This window comes from Bufo gargarizans, chromosome 1 (genome assembly GCF_014858855.1).
Source record: "Bufo gargarizans isolate SCDJY-AF-19 chromosome 1, ASM1485885v1, whole genome shotgun sequence".
NCBI lineage: Eukaryota > Metazoa > Chordata > Amphibia > Anura > Bufonidae > Bufo > Bufo gargarizans.
Genome location: NC_058080.1, coordinates 132,365,526 through 132,382,723, shown reverse-complemented (window position 1 = coordinate 132,382,723; position 17,198 = coordinate 132,365,526). Strand labels below are relative to the sequence as shown.

General features: G+C 42.2%; 1 protein-coding gene across 1 annotated transcript in view; it reads right to left on the bottom strand.

Moving 5' to 3' along the window:
- Nucleotides 1-3,578: 3,578 nt before the first annotated feature.
- Nucleotides 3,579-17,198, bottom strand: part of SLC30A9 (solute carrier family 30 member 9) — a 112,550-nt gene continuing 98,930 nt past the window's right edge. The window contains exon 18 of the mRNA XM_044298669.1: nucleotides 3,579-3,885. Coding sequence (XP_044154604.1) covers nucleotides 3,841-3,885 — 45 coding nt within the window. The 3' untranslated portion in view covers nucleotides 3,579-3,840. The remainder of the gene's footprint in view (nucleotides 3,886-17,198) is intronic.

The window sequence follows — 17,198 nt, the reverse complement described above, 5'->3', positions numbered from 1 at the left end:
CAAAGTAATCTGCAGGCAGTACGTTATAGAGCCGATTGATATATAATTTTGTGTTAAAAGATTCAGTAAAACTGTATTTTATACATTTAAAGGGAACCTGTCACTGGGATTTTGTGTAGAGAGCTGAGGACATGGGCTGCTAGATGGCCGCTAGCACATCCACAATACCCAGTCCCCATAGCTCTGTGTGCTTTTATTGTGGAAAAAAAAAAAGATTTGATACATATGCAAATTACCCTGAGATGAGTCCTGTCCCTGACTTATCTCACATACAGGACTCATCTCAGGTTAATTTGCATATGTATCATAGTCCTCCCCCCCCCCCCCCCCCACAATAAAAGCACACAGAGCTATGGGGACTGGGAATTGCAGATGTGCTAGTGGCCATCAAGCAACCCATGCCCTCTATACACAAAATCCCGGTGACAGGTTCCCTTTAAATTCCTGCTCAATCTGAGCTTTGATTACTGCTAGGACCGTCTCCTTGACTTCAAAGCCCAGAATGAACAGGAATAGAAATGTATAAATTACATATTTTACTGAACCTTTTCCCATAAATCTATACATCAATCTGCTCAGTTCCTCCTGCTCTATAACATACTGCCGGCAGTTCAGACACCATGTTCAACCTGTCATGTTTCCTTTAAGCACACAGTAGTAGCTTTTTTTCCCCCTGCTAGATACCATAACAAATACAGCATGGACCATGAAGTCCTTCTGTGGACCCTGGGAGGACATTGATGTATATGATACCACTGACCCACTACATAGCGAGCCTTTGTATGCTGTAAATCCCAATCTATCAAACCCATGAGCAGAGACCAGGAGAAGGTTAGACATATGGACACCAGAAGTCTTTAGGCTATGGCTACAAGGTGACATCGGCTGCCTACTGACCCACTGGCAGAATTCTTACCCTGCATGTGGTCCAGTGTGACAAGGTGGTGCACCCCGAAGTAAAGAATTTCTGTATACAGGTGTATTTCTGTGTAGGTGCAGAGTCGGATCATTTGGTGGAAGCACGTAGGAAGAAGTCAGTGGATCTCCATATGTGACACTGGGTCACCAGTAAGGTTTAAAGGGGTTGTCCGAGTTATAAAAAAAAATAAAAAATCTAGCACTGTAAATCTGATGGGCAGCAATATAAAACTAAGCTAAGCAAGTTTTAGTGAAAAAAAAAAATGTATTTCCTCATTTCCCTGGTTCTCTTTTGGCTCTTTGTTTACATGCAATAACAATCTCTGCCCCTCCCCCTGCTCTGCAAAAGGAGTGAATACAAGCCTGCCCTGAGTGACATGTCCGCCTGCTGGGATACTCAGCAGCATGTTGTAAGTGTAGGACTACAAGTCCCAGCTGTACACTGCTGATACACACAGGATCTAACCCCCTACCTGTTCTTGTGCAATGCTCTGCCTAACTCCTCTGTCAGCTCCTGTGCCCAGCATTCGTCTCCTCAGTGCCTGCATCTACTCAGTAAAGCCTTCAGCCCCGAGTCTGTGCAGCTGAAGGGGTTAATGTTTTTCCTTAAGAATCCAGGGAGAGAGCAAAAAGCAGCGAAGTGAAAATGGAGGTTTGTGAAAGCTAAAGTATCAAATATCAAAAAATGATGGGAACAATCCAGGCCTAGCCTTCAGATCTGGGGAAAACTTATTATAGCCATATACACTATTCTTAACGGATTTGTGACATAACTTAACATTGCATTTCTTAGTATTCGGACAGATAATCGCTCAAAAGCGTTCATAAGAAAACTCGTTAGCGATTATCTGCCAGTGTAAAGATGCCGCCAATTGCCAGATGAACAAGTGAAACGTTTGTGTATCGGGTAATATGATAGTTTCTGCGGTCACCTAAATTATTACTGCTGAAAGCAGATCATGCCGTCTAATCACACACTGCTGGCAAACTGATTCTGTATGGGGACAAACCATGGCATTAGTGATCTGTCCTCCCCATACTGTGGAGGAGATTACTGCATGTAATTGCAGAGGTCTCCTTTACTGACGAGCAAGTGCTTTTTCCTAACAATCGTCTGTTAAATCTTTCAGTGTTACGGGACCTTTAGATCACACAAAGGTTAACAACTGTTCAATTAGGATATTTTAATAAAAATGCTCCTGTGTCTAGATATTTCTGTTGCATATTTGGTACAGCGCCGCCTCATTTTCTTTTAATTCACTGTCAGAATGACCGCCGGATGTGTCCATTGCTGGTAAGAAGAAGCTGCTTCTAGTGCTCTGGTTGGCTGCATAGATGGTGGGACTGAGCATGTGTGACCACCGACACTGCACACATTACATGGACATTTTGAGAGGGAATTGGGCACCATAACATTTTTTATAAAAGCAATATCTAAACACAGGAGCATTATTTTATGCAATTATGCAATAAAATGAAATATTATTCATGGGATAAGCCCTTTGCAGGTTCAGCCAACAAATCTTATTCTTTGTATAACTGTCGTTCTGAAATTTCTCAGTACACTTTCAGTATCAATTCCTTGCACTTTCAAGATCTGTGCTTGCAGTTACTCAGTTGGACCCGTCATGCGGTGCTCACACAGTATGGATATCAGAGTTCTGTCTTGTAATGAGCTGTGCACTTGTGGGTCCATCACTCGCCCAAAACAAATGTTTTACCTGCTGGAAATATACAATGAACGAGTCTATTAAATGACCGCACTGCTTAGTCAATCTGCAGTGTGAATGACCAAGCAGTATTGAAGGTGCCACACGGCCGGTAACAATATGGCTGCACGGTACTCGACCACCGAATGGCCGCATCACCACCGTGCCATGTGGTCGAAACCTCAATGTTTCTAAACTACAGTAGAAGGACAGCAAGCATGGAATATAAAGATAAGATGTAGTGTCGCTCCCAATGTCGTCATGTTGTGTGGTGCTCGGCGGTTTGATTTTACATAGCTCAGGGTACTTACACACTAGCGGTTTTCTTTTCCGGCATTGAGTTCTGTCACAGGGGCTCAATACTGGAAAAAAAAAAAAACATGCATTCTGAATGGAGAGCATTACGTTCAGTATGCATCAGTTCAGTCCCTCTTACGTTTTTTGGCCGGAGAAAATAATGCAGCATGCAGTGTTCCGGCAAAACGGATCCGGATTGCCTTTAGAAATGCAAAAAAATAAATAAAAAAATACCGGATCCGTTTTTCTGGATGACACCGGAGAGACGGATCCGGTATTTCAATGCATTTGTCAGATGGATCCGCATCCAGATCCGTCTGACAAATGCCATCCGTTTGCGTCCGGATTGCCTGCCGGAATCCTCTGCCACAAGTGTGAAAGTACCCTTACCTAACTTTCACTAAAAAGGTTTCATAGATTAAAAGAACATTCTAACCACTTCCTCAAAAACAACATGATCTAACAGCTTTTGATTTACAACTAGGTTGGCGGAATGGCCTCAATGATTATTACACTTGCAAAAAAAATGTCCAATTAATAAAAAATAAAAAAATAATAAAAAAAATAAAGAAAAAAGGAAAAAAAATCCTTCCTGCTAATAAAAAGGAACAAAATAAAACCAAAAACTATAGTCTATTATACAGGCCCATGGAATGGAGTAAAACAATGTGGTTTACTGAGGTGCGTTACAAATAAATAACATTCGCTTTCCTTCGCCCTGCATAAAATGCCTAATAATGTTACAACAACGGACTGTACAAGGCTCCTGTAAACATGACTTATTATGCCAAGCATTTGCATTGCACTCATTTACAATTTAGTCATGGAGCATGCACCCTGGAAAATGAAATGAAGCTTCTTGTACAGTCTTCTCCTCTTCCTCTATGAATTGCATGAATAGGAAATTCTCCGGCTTCTATAAAATTTCCAAGTCAACGTGCCGAACGTCAGGATTGCATTGCTGTAACAAAGGAGAGATGTAATTAATGACAAGTAGGGAAACATTTGCATCCTCTGTCTTCAGCAATAGAAAAATGGTCTCTACTCTACATATCTCCTATGAAAGACAACAGTCGGGGAAGATGTGCCCCCTGCTAGCAGAAGTGCAGACGTGCTCTGCAACCGAAAATCTGTGCACATCACAAGTGAGGCATAATGGTCATAATTAACACTGCAAAGTCCTCTACTCCCTGCTCCCAGGAAGGTGAACAAGGAAGTTTGGGAGAAACAGGCGGCTGAGCAGATGCAGACAGCAGGTCTCTCTCCTGACCACACTCAGCCTGTAGCTATTGGGCACTTCTGTCAGGGCGGCTCAGAGTTTCCTTCAGACAGAGCCATATGTATTCAAGTAGGTTGTCATCCCCAGAAGAGCTTCACTCCTAAGCATCAGAGTTTACTATAGACGGCATATATACAGCATAAATGAACAGAGAAGACATGATGGTAGGTGACAAAGCTTCATATGACCCACAAAGCCATCCTAGTAATAACTGATGGTTCTATAGTACTGAAATGTTAGGGTATCATCAGGGAATATCAGCTGAAGGTTTACAATACTGAGCTTGCCAAGAGCTCATTCGCATACCCTCTTCCCAGAATTCCAGAGGTGTGATGCTTCACCTAAGAGAGGGCCTCACACCTTTAGGCCCTCTCTATAAGGAGATATACTTTTCTCCCTTCTCCCAAAAAGATTTAGAATTTAAGGCATGTTTTAAAGGTTTTGTGTCATTTTAGGGTCAAGGGCTGACCCTTGGGTTTTGGCCACCAATTTGCACTGAAACGGATCTGCAAAAAAAGACAAGCCCCATTATCATCATTGGGGCCAATCCCTAGGCTTTCTGTGCAGAATAAGTGGCAAATCAATCATTCACTTTTGTACTGTAGATTGAAATTTTCAATGCAAGTGAACGCGGTTGCGGAAACCCCACTTACTCGCACTGGAGTTGGACATTTAGTAGATTTAATGCAGATTTCGGCACGGAACACGCAACCAAATCTGACCCTTATGACAAAAGATTAACCATGTAACTGTGACCCACATTTGGCAAGTCATGAGCAGTTATTCTCTCTGACGCATAATAAAGTGTATAAAATACAGTTATCATTTTGTATTTATGTTGCAGAAGGGAGTCCCCCGTTTAGGACCGTCATCTAGTAGCCAGTGTAGAGAGTGGCTACAAAGAGGGTCTTTCACACCGGAGGACACATCACAACAGTGGCAGTCAACTAAGGCTACTTTCACATTTGTGTTCGGGGCTCCGCTTGCAAGTTCCGTTTGAAGGCTCTCACAAGCGGCCCCGAACGGATCCGTCCAGCCCTAATGCATTCTGAGTGGATGCGGATCCGCTCAGAATGCATCAGTCTGGCACCGTCTGTCCTCCGCTTCGCTCAGCAGGTGGACACCTGAACGCAGCTTGCAGCGTTCGGATGTCCGCCTGGCCGTGCGGAGGCAAACGGATCCGTCCAGACTTACAATGTAAGTCAATGGGGACGGATCCGTTTGAAGTTGACACAATATGGCTCAATTTTCAAACGGATCCGTCCCCCATTGACTTTCAATGTAAAGTCAAAACGGATCCGTTTGCATTATCATGAACAAAAAAAATAATATATATTTTTTTTTTTTTATATATATATATTTTTTTTTCATGGTAATGCAAACGGATCCGTTCTGAACAGATCTAAGCGTTTGCATTATAGGTGCGGATCCGTCTGTGCAGATACCAGACGGATCCGCACCTAAACGCAGGTGTGAAAGTAGCCTTACTGAAAAGGGTTTTCCCATCTTATAAAATGATGTAAATCACTAGGATGATGGGGTCCAACCTCCCCCGTGGGGCCCGACCTCTGAGATCCCCACCCCTGATCTTGAAAATGAGGAGGGCATGCTGGTTTACACTGTACATTCTCATAACTAGTGGGGTTCCCCTCTTTGACCCCCAATGATCATATAGCGATTGAATATCAGAGCAATAGGATAAAATGAGAAAAAAAACCATCAAAATGTTATTCTTAAAACAATATAAATAAATCACAGGCCATACACTCCATATGATTAGCAGAAGGATAGACCACATCTACTTCTTAATACAGCTGGGGCATTAAGAGGAAAAAAAAATAAAAGATCTCAATTTTTTTTCTCTAGGTGACCGTCATTACTTCATCTGTACAAAGCAAGTTTCTGGTCCTGCAGATCAGCCTCATTCACTATTATATTGATGAGCTAAAATAGCAGACATAGCCCACGGACAAATGATCCTCTGTTTCAGTATAATCATATTAGATTCTGTGGTAGAACAAGGGTTAATGAGTATTTGTGGTTGGCACTACACTCTTGTAAGCCCTGAAGCTTCTGGATTCCACCTCAACCATGGCACGGCCTGCTTGGACATAGGGTTTCCTCTGGGTACTACACTTTTTCCGCAGCTTTCATTAACATTGCTTATGTGCGTGTGTATGAATGCAGAATATTATGGAACGGAAAAAAAAACTGCAATAAAAAAAAATATATATGCAATTACGGAGTCCCAGAGTTTGGAAGTTTCTGTATTCTATACGCTTCAGACTTTCAATATAAAAATCTATCAGAGCTGCTCTTATGAAAGCTACATTTAACATGGAAAATCATCAGTCTGCTCCGAAAGACTATTTCACCTTCATACATAGAGCAGTTATTAGTGAAACCCGAGCTGTGATATATCTGCAGTCAATTTAGAGAAGGGAACACAAGCCCAGCCAGGCTGCTTCTGCCAGAGTGGAAATCAATGGAGGTTTTACCCAAGGGACTAGGGGCAAAATAATAATGTTTAGTCACGGACATAAAATTTGTCCCAAATGCCCCTTTCTTCATCATCCTGAGACGCCTTGCACCCTCTTTACATGTAACAGCAGCCACTGATGCCCCAAGAAGTAGGTCCTAAAATACGAGAAATCATTCCCCAGTCAAGACGGTTGACACCTATAGGCCGGCTTCATCAGACACAGGCCAGTGTAGAGGACTGTCTATAGCAGTCCTCGTCCATTAAAGGGGCATCACTCTCTCTCTTCCACAGGATATGCCATAGATGACTAATTGTCTTATCGTTGCGCGCCCCCCCCCCCCCCCCCCCCGGGACCTAAACCCATCAAGAATGAATGGAGGGGTGGTTTCATACCTGCCTGACTCTCTCACTTCTATTTCGGTTACAGAAACTGTCCAGCACGTGTACAAAGGGGGACCAATCATTTCCTGCACATCTTAGGGTACAAAAAACTCAGTTAACCCCTTCCTCTTATGGCAATTCTTTTTTGTGTTCTTGTTTTTAATTCACAGCCATAACTTTTTTTTATTTGTTTTTACCACCTTCACTAAAACTGACCTGTTCCCTTCATTCTTTGGGTCAGTATAACTACAAAAGATATATGTATATAGGGTTCTTTTTTTTTTTTATAGTTACGTCTTTGGAGGTGTGTGGGGCGATTTGTAATTTTTATTGATACCATTTTGTGGTGTGTATGACTTTTTGATTACATTTAAAAAAAAATTTACAGGTCACACAATGAAAAAACCCCCCTGCAAATCAGCTATATTGATTTTTTTATTTTATTTTGCCAATTACTGTATTGGATACTTTTTTTTATATTTTAATAGTATTACGGTACTTTAATAGTTAATTTTTTTCAATTGTTTATTTTTATTTTGGGGAAAGGGGGGGCTGATTTTGAATTTTTTTATTTAAAAACTTTTTCCTATATTTTTTTTAGGACTCCAACATGCAAATCATTAGATTACTTTTTGTATACATTTATGGAATTTTATCCATGACTGTATACAAAGATTGCTATATTCCAATGCAGTGCTGCCACCTGCAGGCCTGCATTGGGAGATACCAGTAATAGGCCTAGAAGCCTAGTACAGGCTCTGGCTTATTACCTTCATGGAACGCCTTATCAAATCTTAGCCAGGGCAAGGTGTTCTGGACCGGGAAACATGCGCTTCCAGGTTAAATGCATCCGACAGGTTAAATGCGCACGATCGGTGCTATCGGGTATCTGCTATGTAAAACAGCAGGCACCCGGTAGCTATGGCGCATGGAGTGGGAGCCATCTTTAAAGAACCAACATCCACCGCACTGTTACAACAGATGTCGGGAAGGGGTTAAAAATTGCCAAACGGTCTCACAGATGCCTTTCTGACAAATGGCCCCTTTGAACTGTATGGGACCCATCTGTCTGTGATAACGGACAAATAGGACATGTCCTATTTTTTCACTGCCGTTATTCACAGTCCATAAAAAAAAAAAACAAACGCTGTGTTAATAGAACCTTAGACTGCAATGGTTCTAAAAAAAAAGGCTGTGACACGGCCCTTTCTCACTCCAGTAGACTTTTTAATAAGAATGATGTATTAAAGTCTTAGTAAATCGGCCTCATAGAATTTAAATGTAATGCAATAACCCAAATATTTTAGTTTAAAGGGCATCTGTCAGCAGATTTGTACCTATGACACTGGCTGACCTGTTACATGTGCACCCGGCAGCTGGAGACATCTGTGTTGGTCCCATGTTCATATGTGTCTGCATTGCTAAGAAAGATGAAGTTTTAATATATGCAAATGAGTCTCTAGGAGCAACGGGGGATTTACCATTACTCCTTTTTCTGCAACTGCCACACCCTCTCCACTTTGATTGACAGAGCCAGGTGTGGTGATGTTTTCACCCCCTGGCACTGTCAATTAAAGTCCAGCAGTTGCAGAGAGAGCTAAACCTCTAGGTGTAATGGTAACGCCCCTGTTGCTCCTAGAGGCTCATTTGCATATATTAAAACTTTATTTTTCTCAGTAATGTGGACACATATGAACATGGGACCAACACAGATGCCTTCAGCTGCCAAGTGCTCATGTAACAGGTCAGCCAGTGTCATAGGTGCATACCTGCTGACAGATGGTGATGTGGGACCTGCACCTATCATTCATGGTATAGTCTACATGTGTTTCATAAAGTCCAAATAGTACAACCCCTTCCCCTTCAACTATACAGCAAGGCAGCGAATGCTGCAAAACTTCTATTATATAGAAATGTGAAAGATGGAGCCCGGATCAAGGAAAACTAGGCCATTCAAGCTGCAGTGTTAGAAGACAGAGGCGGCTCATAAAGTATATTACTGGGCTGATAACTGGATGCACTCCACGTTTCATGATAATTAGCCCACTGAGCAGCACCGGCATTTACAGACAGGATGACAGCTGCTAAAGATAGTATCCAGCTATTTCATGGTCCTAGCCTTGTGTTACAGCACTTTCCTCAGTCCCCGAGTCGCCCTCCTCTGTCACCTTGTTACTAATTGTAGTCGTCAGTTTTTTGGGGGAATTCTACTCATCTGTTTCTGGGAAAGCTGGGTGACAGCTCGCTTCCACAGATTTCGAAATGCCAGATCCACATAGTTATAAAGCAATATGGCAGGGGCAGGACTGGAATGATAGATGACAACATGCACTCAAAGTTGTGATCTAAGAGATGCAGAACCCCAGTTGGAGTTTAGTGGCGCTGTTAGGCTGTTCAGCAGTCCTTGAAAAGATGTGCAGATACATTTGTGTTGAAAATTATTCAACCTCCAATGCTGTAAAGGGTTTTAGGGAATTCAGTGTACATTTGTAATTGTGTTCAGAATGAAATCTTACAAGGACTTTTTAAAGAACCAAATGCAACTAAAATGACATCAATTGTTTTTGTAATACAGTATTAAATGTTTTTTTTGTGATTTCTTCATTGACACAATTATTCAACCCCTTAAAGACTACCACTCTTAAGAACAGAGGTTCATTCAAGTGTTTTCGATCAGGTATTGAAAACGCCTGTGGATTTCAAGGAGCAGCAATCAAGCATAACAAGCACCAATTAGGCAGATTTAAAAGGACTGTGATACTCAGCTTCTTCTAGACATTTACTGGTGTGTTTACAAACATGGTGAAGTCAAGAGAATGGTCCAGGAAGACAAGAGAAGAGGTGATTTCTTTTCACAGGAAGGGCAATGGCTATAAGAAGATTGCAAAGATGTTAAACATACCAAGAGACACCATAGGAAGCATCAATTGCAAATTCAAGGCAAAGGGCACTGTTGAAACGCTACCTGGTCGTGGCAGAAAGAAGATGCTGACTTTGACTGCTGTGCGCCATCTGAAGCGCAAAGTGGAGAAAAGTCCCCGTGTGACTGCTGAGGAACTGAAAAAAAGATTTGTTGGATGTGGGTACTGAAGTTTCAGCTCAGACAATAAGGCGCACACTGCGTAATGAAGGCCTCCATGCCAGAACTCCCAGGCGCACCCCCTTGCTGTCTCCAAAGAATAAGAAGAGTCGACTGCAGTATGCCAAACGTCATGTGGACAAGCCACAAAAGTTTTGGGATAGTGTTCTGTGGACTGATGAAACAAAATTAGAACTGTTTGGGCCAATGGATCAACGCTATGTTTGGAGGAGGAAGAACAAGGCCTATGAAGAAAAGAACACCTTGCCTACTGTGAAGCATGGGGGGGGGGGGGGGGGGGTCAATCATGCTTTGGGGCTGTTTTGCTTCTACAGGTACAGGGAAGCTTCAGCATGTGCAAGGTACCATGTATTCTCTTCAGTACCAGGAGATATTGGATGAAAATGTGATGCAGTCCGTCACAAACCTGAGGCTTGGGAGACGTTGGACCTTTCAACAGGACAATGATCCCAAGCATACCTCCAAGTCCACTAGAGCATGGTTGCAGATTAAAGGCTGGAACATTTTGAAGTGGCCATCGCAGTCACCAGACTTAAATCCGATTAAGAACCTCTGGTGGGACTTAAAGAAAGCAGTTGCAGCGCGCAAGCCTAAGAATGTGACCGAACTGGAGGCTTTTGCCCATGAAGAATGGGCGAAGATACCCGTAGATCGCTGCAAGACACTTGTGTCAAGCTATGCTTCACGTTTAAAAGCTGTTATAACTGGAAAAGGATGTTGTACAAAGTACTAAGATTGAATGTCACTTGGGGGTTGAATAAAACTGATAATGATGTGAGCACAGAAAAGACATTTGTGGTTATTTCATTATAAATGTTATGTTATATTTGTCTGACTTACAAGTGCCTCTTTGATTTAATTGTAAACAAGATGACTGAAATGATCAAAATCAATGTCAAACTGGCCAAAACACTCAATTTCAGTGGGGGTTGAATAATTTTGAACACAACTGTAACTAACACTGATGGAGGAGGACAGCCATGTCAGCCAGTGGCTATGCTCCAATCAATGGGGATAAGTAACTCCACCACCTACTCTTTACCTCTGTATATCACCTCAGGGGTTGAATGTCTTCCGATATAAAAAAGTGATGTCCGCTGACCAGGCCGGCACGGCGTCTCTGTTCTATAGTAACAGGTAGCGGCCCCTTCTGAGCCGGGAATGTGTTCTGCACATAATGTGTTGGATTCTTACCTCATCTAATGATGCATAACTTAATGTGACAGATCTCATCTCTTCAGTACACGCCTCAACAGACATCCTCTGCCTGGATTATGCTCTGCTATATGACTACATTATAGAATGTGCATACAATAGATAAGCAAACAAGCAACATTACTGCAAGCTCAGGAGAACCGACATCTATGGGAAATAAGATCAAAGAAATCCAGAAGATAAGAATCACTGCATGGTAATACAGATAAATTAGCAATGCTGCACAGAGCGGATTAACACAGGAATACAATGGCAGCCATAATAGCTGTGACTTTGCTGGCAGCCATTGCTCCCGACCCATTTATATACAGCACAGTGTGTAAGTGTTCTCCAGAAGCTGGCACGTCTCCTTTGAGAACAAAGGATTGGTCATCTTTCAGGAGAAAATGGGGCACTCATACACATTACATGGTTGGACGTTAATCTACAGTGCACAGGCCCAGTCACACGACCGTATTTTTGTTCCACATCCAATCCGCATTTCAATGGGGGTGCAAAAAAATGTGGACGGCACACTGTGTATGCGGACATTCGTATGTCCATTCCGCGGCCCCGCAAAAAAGATAGACAACAATAGGACATGTTCTGCTTTGCACACAAAAACAGGCATTGTTACAATGGGTGCGCAAAAAAACTAACAGATGCAACACGGATGTCACGCGTCTTGCGGACCACAAAATACATACACGTGAATGCACCCTTAGGCTTAGTTCTCACTAACTTCAAAGGGCTCCCATGTTGCATATATAATGGATCCTGATATGACACTAGGCCTAGACACACCATTCTGTAATGTCCACTACCCCTCCAGAACCCATTTACAGACATGCCTTCAGGCTCTTCATATTCACAATTTGCAGGATTGTACAGAACATCAAAAAAAAAGTTTTTTTTTTATGTTCTAAATTTTACAGCGTTTATTTTTCGATATACAGTAGATATAAAAAGTCTACACACCCCTGTTAAAATGTCAGGTTTTTGTGCTGTAAAAAAAAATGAGACAAAGATAAACCATTTCAGAACTTTTTCCACCTTTAATGTGACCTATAAACCCAATTGAAAAACAAACTGAAATATTTTAGGTGGAGGGAAGAAAACAAAAAAAAACTAAAATAATGCGGTTGCATAAAAGTGCACACCCTCTTATAACTGGGGATGTAGCTGTGTTCAGAATTAAGCAATCACATTCAAAATCATGTTAAATAAGAGTCAGCAAACACCTGACATCATTTAAAGGGGTTGTCCAAGTTCTGAAAAAAAAATATATAGCACTGAAAATCTGATGGGCAGCAATATATAACCGAGCTAAGCAAGTTTTATGCAATAATAAATAAATAAATATATATTTCCTCATTTCCCTGGTTCTTTTCTGGCCCTTTGTTTACATGCAATAAAAACACACTCTGCCCCTCCCCCTGCTCTGCTAAGGGACTCGATACAAGAGCTGCCCTAAGTGACATGTCTGCCTGCTGGGAGACTCTGCAGCATGTTGTATATGTAGGACTACAAGTCCCAGCTGTATAATGACACTGCTAATACACACAGGATCTTCCCCCTACCTTCTTGTGCAATGCTCTCTCTAGTCCTTCAGCTCCTGTGCCCAGGATTGTCACTGCTGTAGATACCCAGTGTGTGCAGCTGAAGGGGTTAAGAATCCTAGGAGAGAGGCAGTTAAGGGGGGCGTGGCCAGCACAGTGAGGTCTCTTTTACAGGCTTGTAAACAAACTTTCAGAGCAGGGAGAGAAGCTGACATCACAGGTCATGTGACCCTCAGTGAAATTTGAGAAACCAGCCACTGGAGATAAAGTGAGTTAATTGGAAAGCTGTTACATTTGCCTAGTAAGGAACATAGAAAGAACAAAAAAATAACTCGGATAACCCCTTTAAAGTGCCTCTGATTACCAAAATAAAAGTTCAGCTGCTCTAGTTAGTCTTTCCTGAAATGTTCTTACTCGCATCCCACAGCAAAAGCAATGGTCCACAGAGAGCTTCCAAAGCATCAGAGGGATCTCATTGTTAAAAGGTATCAGTCAGGAAAAGGGCACAAAAGAATTTCCAAGGCATTATACCATGGAACACAGTGAAGACAGTCATCATCAAATCAAGAAAATATGGCACAGCAGTGACATTACCAAGAACTGGATGTCCCTCCAAAATTTCTGAAAAGACGAGAAGAAAACTGGTCTGGGAGGCTACCAAGAGGCCTACAGCAACATTAAAGGAGCTGCAGGAATATCTGGCAAGTACTGCCTGTGTGGTACATGAGACAACAATCTCCCGTATTCTTCATATGTCTGGGCTATGGGGTAGAGTGGCAAGACGAAAGCCTTTTCTTACGAAGAAAAACATCAAAGCAAGGCTACATTTTACAAAAATACATCTGAAGTCTCCTAAAAGCCTGTGGGAAAAGGTGTTCTGGTCTGATGAAACCATGGTTGAACCTTTTGGCCATAATTCCAAAAGATATGTTTGGCGCAAAAACAACCCACAGTGAAGCATAGTGGTGGCAGCATCATGCTTTGGGGCTGTTTTTCTTCAGCTGGCACTGGGGCCTTAGCTAAGCTAGAGGGAATTATGAACAGTTCCAAATACCAGTCAATATTGGCACAAAACCTTCAGGCTTCTGCTAGAAAGATGAACATGAAGAGGAACTTCATCTTTCAGCATGACAACGACCCAAAGCATACATCCAAATCAACAAAGGAATGGCTTCACCAGAAGAAGATTAAAGTTTGGGAATGGCCCAGCCAGAGCCCAGACCTGAATCCAATTGAAAATCTGTGGGGTGATCTGAAGAGGGCTGTGCACAGGAGATGCCCTCGCAATCTGACAGATTTGGGCAAATCTTGCCAAATCAAAATGTGCCTTACTGATAGACTCAGACCCAAAAAGACTGAGTGCTGTAATAAAATCAAAAGGTTCTTCAACAAAGTATTAGTTTAAGGGTGCGCCCACTTATGCAACCATATTATTTTATCTTTATATTTTTTCTTCCCTCTACCTAAAAGATTTCAGTTTGTTTTTCAATTGAGTTGTACAGTTTATAGGTCACATTATCTTTGTCTCATTTTTTTACCAGGGGTGTGTGACTTTTTTATATCCACTGTAATATTTTTATTCTCTGGGTCAGAACAATTACAGCGATGTTATGTTTTACTACTTTTTTGCAATAAAACAACTTTTTTTTTTTAAAGGAAGAAAATCTTTTTGCATTGCCATTTCCAAAGACCCATAACTTTTTTATTTTTCTTTCTATGGTGTTGTGTGGAGCAATTCTGCCATTTTGTTTTTCAGCATTCACTGTACGAAATTATTTACATGATATTTGTGTAGGGCGGGTCATTACGGACATGGCGATACCAAACATATAGGGGAGATTTTAATATATTTTTTAACTGTTTTATTAACAAAAAGGTGGATTAACAACAATGTCATATCTTGTTGCCGATTACTGTATATGCATAGAGGTCAAGAGACCAGTATGATCTTATTCTTTTGATACAGACAAATATATGAACAAGAAAAAACAATAATAGTCTGAACAATAACTAACCATCTATTGCATTACTATATACTACCTAGTTCATCAGATACATTTATAGAGTATTTTAATATGTACCGGTATCCCCATTAAACCGACTCAGGTTTCAGCTCCATGTGCCAAAAGTCCGCCTCCTGCTCCCCACACCGTGGATGGCACTCTGCCCATTCTATACAACCTAATAGGTGTTCGATATGACTGATGAATTACATACAACTGGATTATTTTGTTATCGATTGCGGGTGATACTTGATACTTGCATGCTGGCTGCAGCAACTACTATGATACCTCTAAGTATGCAAGTATAGTTAGGGAAGTCCTTATTGAATAACTATAACATGTAAAAGAGAAAACGAAAAGTTATAGTTAGCTATATATGAATCACGTCAACTTAGCCTAGCCAGTCCAATGGCTCCATCTGGTGACCAGTCCTTAGATGGTTTCAGGGACTTGTCTTGGAGATCTTTACCATTGTGCTAGCCATTCAGAAACTTCTCCGGGAGAGGTGAAGAAAACTGCTTTGTCCCAGTCTACCACTCTTAGTTTTGCAGGGTATCCCATGGAGTAGGGTATGTTGACTTCTCTCAGCCGCCGTTTGACATCCATGAAGGTGGCACGTTGTTTCTGCAGCTCCATGGAAAAATCTGGAAAGATGGAGAGACTGGTGTTGTCGTATTTGATTTCTTGCAGTCGTCTGGCTAGAGCAAATATCTCATCTCTATCTTTGCAGTTGAGAAATCTTGCGAGCATGGGTCGAGGTGGGGCTCCAGGTGGTGGAGTTTAAGCTGGTACTCTATGAGCGCTTTCCACTGCAAAGTCCGCTGAGAAGTTCTCATGCAGGAAAAGTTATTTTGTCCAGTTTTCTATAAGCTCATCCGATGCATGACCCTCTGCTCTTTCGGGCAATCCGATAATTCTTATATTATTTCTACGGAGCCTGTTTTCTAAGTCATCTGCTTTCTGCTTCCAGAGTACTGCTTTAGTGTTCAGCTCGGATATGGATCTGGGAAAAGTGGCCGTGGCATCTTCTATGAGTGATATGCGCTCTTCAGTATGCTGGACTCTGTCCTGCAGGTTGTGCATGTCCTGACGCAAGAAGCCTAGATTAATTTTGACTTCATCCAATTTCCCTGTAAGAGACGTCTTGCATGCCGTGATAGCCTCTAGGACTTTTGCGGTCACTTGCTTAAGGGTTGGTTTATCGTGAGTTTCCTCAGGGGCTGATGCAGGGGTTGCAGTATCTGATGCAATCTGTAGTAAAGTGAGGAACCGCACTCAGTTCAAAAAGGCGTCACCGGTGCCAATCAAGGGCTGTTAGGCCATTTATCAAAGTAATAAAGTATTGAGGCACTCAGGTTGATTTGCAATTCAGGTGAGGTTTATTTCATAATCTCTGCATCATCCATTTGCCCATGATATATATGAATCAATAACAAAATATTTCTGACCAGACGTTTCAGTCACGGTGGACCTTCGTCAGTGGTCATGTTATCTGAGTGGTGGGTAGCGGTATTTCTGGGGCGCTGCATGCAATACTTTATTACGCCGTATCTGATGCAGTGATAGCCCTAGTATGCATATCTCGCTCTGGTAAAGGAAACCGCGACGCCCGTCTGGTTGTCTTGCAAATTCTCTCAATTTGTCTGCAACACTCTGTGATTTTTGTGGCCCCATTATTATGCTGACTTAGGGATTAATATATTTTAGGCAGAGCTATTGTCTGCATTTATCTAGCGCAATATGCTATTTTGTGGCTGTAATACCTGCCTGGGGAGTGTGCGCAGGGGTTGTCTTTGATAGTGACCTGCACTCCAATTTAAAGATATTAATCCCAGCAGTGGGGTTGCAGGACCCAAAGTCCTTTTTTTGCCTTGTGCCTTGTGGCAGTCTAGAGTCTCCTCTGCCCTGGATAAGTGCGCTGTTCAGGGCTCCCTCCTCCTTCCTGGAGCCAGTAAGATGGCCGACTGGTGGGAAAATCAGCAGGGGATTGTGGTGCCACCTACCCCTTATCTTACCTTGTCTCCGCTTCTCCCTGCCTGCTCCAGCTCCTCTTCCCGTGCCTCTCACCTTGTGACAAGCTGCTGCTGCGCTATGACCGTTCCTCCGCGTTCTTCTGCGATGCACGTGCTGCTGGTTCGGGTCACTGCCGAGTAAGTTTAAAGTGCGGTATCTGCCTGGTGGTAGTATGGCAACTCCAGAGGGTCTGCTGTGCAGGTTATTTATGTATGATCACTCTTTTACTATGCTTGTTTTTCACTATGCACATTGCACTTTAT